Source organism: Xenopus laevis, chromosome 7S (assembly GCF_017654675.1).
Source record: "Xenopus laevis strain J_2021 chromosome 7S, Xenopus_laevis_v10.1, whole genome shotgun sequence".
NCBI lineage: Eukaryota > Metazoa > Chordata > Amphibia > Anura > Pipidae > Xenopus > Xenopus laevis.
This window is the reverse complement of record NC_054384.1, coordinates 18,876,990-18,885,194: the sequence shown is the minus strand read 5'-3', so window position 1 is coordinate 18,885,194 and position 8,205 is coordinate 18,876,990. Positions and strand designations below refer to the sequence as shown.

At 38.9% G+C, this 8,205-nt stretch overlaps 1 protein-coding gene across 1 annotated transcript; it reads right to left on the bottom strand.

Annotated features, from left to right (window-relative positions):
- Positions 1-1,616: 1,616 nt before the first annotated feature.
- LOC121396209 lies at positions 1,617-5,608 on the bottom strand. Its single transcript, XM_041570947.1, has 2 exons — positions 5,382-5,608; positions 1,617-2,775 (listed from the first exon to the last, which is right to left on the bottom strand). The coding sequence occupies exon 2, from the start codon at positions 2,660-2,662 to the stop codon at positions 2,015-2,017; it is 648 nt and encodes a 215-aa protein (XP_041426881.1). The 5' UTR covers positions 2,663-2,775; positions 5,382-5,608; the 3' UTR covers positions 1,617-2,014.
- Positions 5,609-8,205: the final 2,597 nt, after the last annotated feature.

Here is an 8,205-nt window from a genome sequence, read left to right as displayed (position 1 = left end):
ATGAAAGGATAAGGGTGTAACATGAAGGCAAAGCAGAGTCTAAGATCACAGCCTGCTTTGTCTTCCTGCACATCATGTCTATGGAAGCCATACCCTGTTAGTTATGTATATAGTTCTGTAGTTCTCATAGTTGTGTAGAAATCCAGGTCAAGGGTTTTTTTCCCATCTGAAGTAAGATGGGGTTTTTACCTTGTCCTTTAAGTTTTGATGTTAATTGAGCAAAGGGTGGGACATAGACACGTGCAGTTTAAGCCTCGTTTGTTGTCTTTGTTTGTCACGTTTGTCCTGTTGTGTGAGGCGTTACACCCGGCGTGCCGGTAACAAGGTTGAAGCCTTGACGTGGCGTTACTGCTCACATGTATAAACATGTGCTAATTCAACCAATGCTGAGAGTGTGAGTGATGTATTGTTTCATTGACAGAATTTGTTTCACTTGTTTAGCACCAGCAGTCAGCCATTGGGCAATGGTCAAATCTTACTGTTATGCATAGTATCCCAAACCCAGAACAAACCCCATGGTCCCGGCCTCAGCTCACGCTTCCGCCTACAACAACCGCATTTTCCTTCAGGAGGAGCCCTCTGCTACTCGGATGCCACCATGTCTTAAAGTGAGAGGACCAGGAAGAAAGTTCTGAGCAGGCAGTAGCAAAAACATGAACCAATTCTGGTTATGGTGAGAAGGGCTGAAAGGAGCCAAAAATCCCTTAGCTACAATTGTATGCAAAGTGATGCCTTCTGGAATCTGAAATGGCTCTGAACTATTAGGTTATATCTGTGCTATAAACCAGCGGTTCTGGATGCATAGTTGGCCAAAGGAACACAAAGGAGTGATTTCCATGTCACCCATGATGCCTTATAGGAAAATCAAAACTCTCATTTTTGCTATCTAGGCTGTGTGTATGGCATGAGACATGTAAATACCTTCTGATTTCAGAAGGCATCACTTTGCATACAATTGTAGCTAAGGGCTTTTTGGCTCCTTTCAGCCCTTCTCACCATAACCAGAATTGGTTCATTTTTTTGCTACTCTCCAAGTCCTACCTCTCAGAAGCCAGAAACAGACTGTCTGCAAGTTTGGATATAAGGCTCTGAACCTTTAGGCTGTATCTGTGATATAAACCAGCAGTTCTGGATGCATAGTTGTCAAAAGGGATGCAAAGGAGAGATTTGCATGTCTCTGACCATGATGCCTTATGGGAGAATCAAAACTCTCATTTTTGGAATCTAGGCAATGCTGTGTGTATGGCTTGAGACAAGTAAATACCTTCTGATTTCAGAGTGTCACTTTGCATGCAAATAAGCACAAATACAATTGTCAATATAAATAGATTATAGTAAGGGTTATTGAATAAAGCACAATAATACAATTGTGTCCACACCAACACAAGACAGTTTACGAATATTTGGACTCTGCAATCAAAATTATGTTAAATTAAATGGGTTAAAATATTTCAAGTACAGTTCTGCAATATATCAAGCCAGTGTGGTATTTTTGGTTCAGCGTTCCACAAATGTCTTAATGGCTCCATTGTAGAGCTGATTCATGCTTCATCCATTGCTTGACTACAGATGGAAACTTCAAGTTTTCAATAGAAAATCTCAAATTAAAAATAACACATGATAAACCAATCATTTACTTAAGCAGACAACTATACAACATGTATACTTTATCAATATAGGGAATAATGCCCCTGCTTTGCAAAATATAGCAAACTTAGAATGTACTTTGGAGATGCATGAGCACATTTTGGCACAATGCTGCAGGCCAAGTGCTTTTATACATTTTATGGAGCGCCGAGGTGACATGATATCCTTTTTTTAATAACAGGGGTAGAATTGTTTTTTTAAAACACAAGTTTCAGTGACTCTGTGACACAAGTGATATTATTACAACTGATGACGTTACTAAGAGCTATTTTACAGGTTATTCATGGCTCTTGGTGTTTTAAAGTGCCACTTCCTCCTTTATAAATATGAGACTATTATACTCAGTCCACCTCATATAATATTCAAATCAACGCCTTCCTTTCCTTTTCTTCTTGCTCTGCTTTCTTTCACTTATGCCATCCTCAGAATTGGCGGGAGTTGGTTCCCTTTGAACAACTTTCTTTTCAACAGTGTACTCCTGTTCCTCAATCTTGGGATCACCTTTAACAAGAAATTCACCATTCTGATAAGTTATAGCAACAAATGTCCTAGGGTAAGTACCATACACTCTACGAAGGTCATCTTTGACAAATTCTGGAAGTTCCCGTTTCATCCCAAACACTCTCTCTAGTTTTCCCCAGTGAAGCTCTCCTTTTATGGTAAAGCCTTCTGGCCATCTGTTCGGTTTAATATGTTTGTTGTTATAGTTCTTTGAATGGTTATATGGTGGTACCCCACTGTATCTAGGGTAATACCAGTTTGGAAGAGCATAGTAAGGATTTACACCATAAAAATGGTGATATTCTCGATGTCCTTTTGTAAATTCCTGGGGATAATACACTTGCCCATCAAAGAGCGGAAAAGGTCGGCTGCTGAAATTGTGCATCTGTATTGGAGGTAAAACAAAGCCCCCAGGAGCATCTTGGAACCTTCCATTGGTGTAAGGCATGTAGGGGTTTGGATGCACGAACATCATTGTACGATACAGCAATGGACTATAACCATAATGATACATGTTATGGTAAAACTTGGAAGTGTGCCAGAGCTACAGACAAATAAAATGGACATTGCAGTTCCTTGACAACTAGATCGGTATTCATTTGATCCAGGCGGGGAGGAGATAACATTCTGCAAATTTAAAGCAAATGTAATTAATGCAATATAAGCAATACTGCACCCAGGAAGTGCATTATGTAATACACGTTATTCAATTTTGTTTTAAAAACATAATACAAGAAAATTTTGAAGAGTCTGTTGATTTACTTACCTGACTCTATGCCCTATTCTAGTACACTATTAGCAGTATATGGACTGAACAAAACAAGAACCTTTGTAACAAGGCACTTCACTGGCAACACAGCATGGGAGCAGAGTTACAAGCTGTATTTGGTTTGCATAGAATTAAAGTACAATGGGATGTATACAAAAGTTTAGCTTAATATGTACTTTATACTGGGCTTTGAAAGCTCCATGAATGCAGTAAGCAATGTTATACAACAAGACTTTGCTTGCTTTTGACCAAAGTCAGTACTGCAAATTACTAATTAAGTATAAATGCAACATATTCCTGAAGAGCACTAATTTTAATAGACTGTCACAACGTACAGCACATTTAAATACATTAAATCTGATTCTCACAAATGGTCCTCAATGTATTTACAGTTCTAAGAGGCTACTCCAACAACACATGGAGTCGCTTGGCTTTGGCTTCGAGTGGCTTGCATTAGCCACCCTTGTAAACTCTTAATCACCTCTGTCAAGTCAGCTAATATTTCTTGGTCTGAGATTTTAAGGTCTATGGGGTAGGAGTGTATAATAGATACTGCTAATAACAACAAATTGTTTGTTAAAAAAAATGCCTAAAAGCAAAATGTCAACAACAACACTCCCTCAAAACATATGTGAGAGGGATTAAAGCATAATTGTTTGTGTAAAGGTGGCCATAGACGTGAAATTCCCACCCCTAATTTGCATAGGCAAATTAGGATTTCAATTTGGTTCGGTATTCCACAGAAACTTTCTCAAAGGATTCAGGGGTTCGGCTGAATCCAAAATAGTGGATTTGGTGCATCCCTAGTAGGGCTTTTTCAGCAGGATTCGGATTTAGCTGAATCCTTCTGCCGGCCAAACCGAATCCTAATTTGCATATGAAAATTAGGGAGGGGAGGGAAATTGCGTATTTTTTTTGTCACAAAACAAAGAAGCAAAAAATGTTTTCCCCTTCCCACCCCTAATTTACATATGCAAATTAGGATTCGGGTTCGGTATTCGGCCGATCTTTCGTGAAGGATTCGGGGGCCAAATCTGAAATAGTGCATTTGGTGCATCCCTAATCCCTAGTGCACAGAGATGTTCTTATGCAGGTGTTCATCTATAAAGAAATGAAAAAGATGCTGTATTCTTGCTCTGTTCAAGTAACCCATGAATATGGCGCACACAGGGAGCATAGGGAAAGCACAACAGAGCAGGAGTGGAAGATAGACAGTTCATACTGTGCTACATACAGTGACACAATGCTGGTGCCCCTCCAGAAGTTTGTATTAGTGTGAACAGGTGAACAATGTGGGCAGTTTCAGTCTGGGTCTGTGAATAGTACAGGGCTTTACAGGTGTGAACAATTTGGGGGGATTACAGGTGTGAATAATACAGGGGATTACAGTCTGAATTTGAGGTGTAAACAATACAAGGGCCAATTAATCCCAGTACTGTAAATTTTACACAAAATAAATAGTAACAGCAGGCAGTCTTTTATGTGTGGGGCCACAAAAGGGAGTTCGCGGGCCACCAGTTGGAGAGCACTGATCTACAGGAATGGAAATTTAATTTTTTTCTGGATTCAGCATTGTCCGGCTGTGTGTTGGAATGCATAAAAATGTGACACACATCAGACAAACCTGTAGGTTTGGTGGTGCTACCCTGGTTGTACTGAGCAAGGAAAGATAAAGAAAGCATATAGTGCAGTCAGAGCAATAAATGGTTGATACAATATGCTTTTAATATTGATCTCTGCCTTATGAACTTCAGCTAAGTGCACATTAATCATTCACAAAATAAACATTCCAATTATGAATCAAAATTGTTATATATATATATATATAATATTTAAACCAATAACAGATAGATAATCTAGAATATATAAAAATAAAATATAGATACCTGTATGAAAAATGTAAATACCTGTATGAAAAAATGAAACCCCCTAATCTCAGAGTTTGGTGCCAGATTTTACCCTAGAATGGTCTCAGGTGGATCACTGGACTTCAGCAAATGGAATACTAAGCATCCTCCTGTTGTGATCTAGGCTAGGAACTTGTTAGCTGTGTAATGCTCCCAGTGAATCTAGTGCACTCAACCTACAGAGCTGCAGCTCCGCCTGATACCAGGCAAACGGTAACCAAGCACCCAAACAGCTCAGCTAGCAACACCCCACCTGCAAGGGTTCAGACTTCCTTATAGCACTAGCCAGGTACTGAATGTATCAATTATTTCTCACATGAATGATAATTTTAACATAAGTGTAAGCTGGGTGTCCTGTAACCATTGATAATTATATTTCTGCAATCAGCTTATTGCTCAATGGTAAACAATATTAGGGGACAGTAGTCCACTCAGCCGAGCATTGCTAGGAAACTGGAAAACTGATATGGGAAACACTCTACAAGATAATATGGGCTTGTCTATCTTAACCATTGCCCTTATGTTTGGTTTGAGACACTTGTATGTTAAATACTTACTGTGAAGTGATTGATGCGATGCTCATCTTGCATAATCTTACAGGTTTTTGTTGTTGTTTTTTTTTTTACTACTTCCCCCACTTGGACAAGTCTAAGGTCGATGGTGTGACCTATTTGGAAGGAGAGCATGTTTAACAGGTGTAAGAAGCTGAGCATTTTGACTTCACTTGGACATGGGTTTTATGATGGGTTGGACAACTCCTTATACATCTTTAGTCCAGGTGTAAAGTCTAAAAAGTTACCTGTTTGCTGGCACGAATAAATCCATTTTTGCACAAATTGTGCTGCTTTTTATTTCTAAATGGGGTTGAAGTTGATCATGACATCTGTATCTGACCATACAAGACTTATATTGGCTGCTAATTTGACCACTGTTGATGAAGTCAAGCTTACTGGCACGTGCATGGGGCTAAAACCAACAACTCCCTACCGAATACTGGAAAGTGACCTTGGCTGAGGATCACATGGGTCATAGATACTTTTCTGTTGTTCCAATAGCTTTGCACAAATCCCTCATGCAAGTTGGGGTTTAAAAAACTCAGTTACGCCTCATCTGGTCTACCACCCACCTGAGCAGTCAAAATGGCCAAAAACTCTTCGACAAACAAGCAGTTTGTCCCATATATTGGCTGTTTAGGATCATTTTAGCCTCAAATATATTGATATAAATATATATAATGAAATATTATCATTTTGCAAATCAATTGGGAGAAATAAATACAGTTCATTGTCCTTTTATTAGTTGTCCTTTAACCCAAGCCCAAACGATGGATATAAGTGCATAGAGGAAGTGGTTTAGGAAACTAATGGGTGCAAAGAATAACAGGGCTTGAGGACTAGGAGGGGGACATGCAAAATCCTTTGTAACAGGGACAGAAAGGCCTCCTGGTTTAATATACTGAAATCGAATGTGAATTTCAAAAGATTTCCTTTGGTGTACTCAAGATAAAACATTGACAGCAGTTTTGACACTAACAATTTCTATGACAAAATAAATACTTTGTGGTAAATACTTACTTACGTACATGTGGTAATGTGAGGGCACTTGCAGCAATAATGATTGAAATAGGAGAAGCCTGGTAGTTGTCTATGATAAGCAAGTGATGAGGCCGTGGGGAAAAGGCCTGATAAAAATAAAAGATTAGAGAAATAATAACAGTTTATGTGTATTCATTTTTCATTTTCTTCTATGTAGGAAACCAATTAACTAGTTATCTTTCTGCTGTTGTGACGTACAATGTGACATGTCAGAACAAAAGGCATTAACTGCATAGAAGAGATATGAATATAAGCAGAGTTTATAGCAGGGATTATGGGAAACTAAAATGTTAATACAGGTGTGGAACTATTATCTGGAATTTGCTTGTATATCAGGATTCTATGGAAACTATCTATGGACCTTTCTGAATAGAGGGTTTCTGAACTTTCCTTATTATAGATACCATACCAACAGTATGTTTCAAAGCCCCACTGCAATAAAAATCGAAATGACTATGCCTTAGTAACAAAGCCAGCACAGAGGTACAGCAGCTCAATTATATTGAAGGTCTCTTCTTTTGAAGTTGTCCTCAGAGCTTTATGTTCCTTGCATTGCTGCCTGGAACACACACATGCTCATTTTGCATTGTGCACTACCTTAGTAGGGTTCCGTGGGTATCGGGCCACCCTCACATCACTACTGTCTTGATCTTGAACCTCAGCTTATATAACAATTCACCATTCGGCTAATAGGCCTAGTTAAATATTTACAGCACGCTGACAGGTGAAGAGAAACCATTCCCTTGCACAAATATTTAGCAATGTTATTGCTGCTTCTGTTTTTTTTTAACCCGTTTGCAGGTGAGAAATGACTGATGTCACAAATGGGACTGGGTGAAATATCTCCTGTCAAACCTGGTCAGTTCTGATTTTTCTGAAATGGGATATAAACACTAAATGAAAGTATTTATTTTACAGTGTCCTAAGCAAAGGTGACTGCAGACCCAAATGTGCTCTAGAGTCTCTGTAACTGTTACAGACTGTGGACAGAAAATACAAAGTCTCTGGGTTTGCAGGGAAATGTAGGTACCAAGTTGTGAGAGCCTCTGGAGCAGGTAAGAACTATAGCAGGTAGTTGATAAAACAGAGGAGAGTGAAACAAAGCTGCAATATCACAGGTCTGACAGTCTGAAGCCATGAACCAGTAACCAGAAATCAAATCAATTATCAAGAGGGTGATAAGGTGACAAGAAAAAACATGATATTGAATAGAAGGTACACCATCTGGAAAATTGGACAGCAAACTGGAAAATGAGGTTCAATGTTGATAAATGCAAAAATAAAATAAGTGCAAGTTATACACTGAATTGCAATGTGTTCGGAGTTTCCTTAATTGAGAAGGATCTGGGATTTTTTTTTGTAGATAACAAGTTGTCTAATTCTGGGCAGTGTTTTTCTGTGGCTACTAAAGCAAATAAAGCTCTGTCTTATATAAAAAGGGGCATTTACTCTAGGGATAATAACATAATCATGCCTCTTTATAGGTCCCTGGTGAGGCCTCATCTGGAGTATGCAGTGCAGTTTTGGACTCCAGTCCTTAAGAGGGATATAAATGAGCTGGAGAGAGTGCAGAGACTAAGTGCAACTAAACTGGTTAGAGGGAGGGGAGACTTAAATTAAGAGGGGAGACTGTCAAGGCCACCCTTTCAGACTAGAGAAAAAGAACTTTGATTTGAAGCAGCGTAGGTGGTTCACAGTGAGGTTGTGGAATGGACTGCTGGATGATGTTGTGATTCTGTTAATGCCTTTAAGAGTGTCTTGAATGATTTCTTGGACAATCATAATA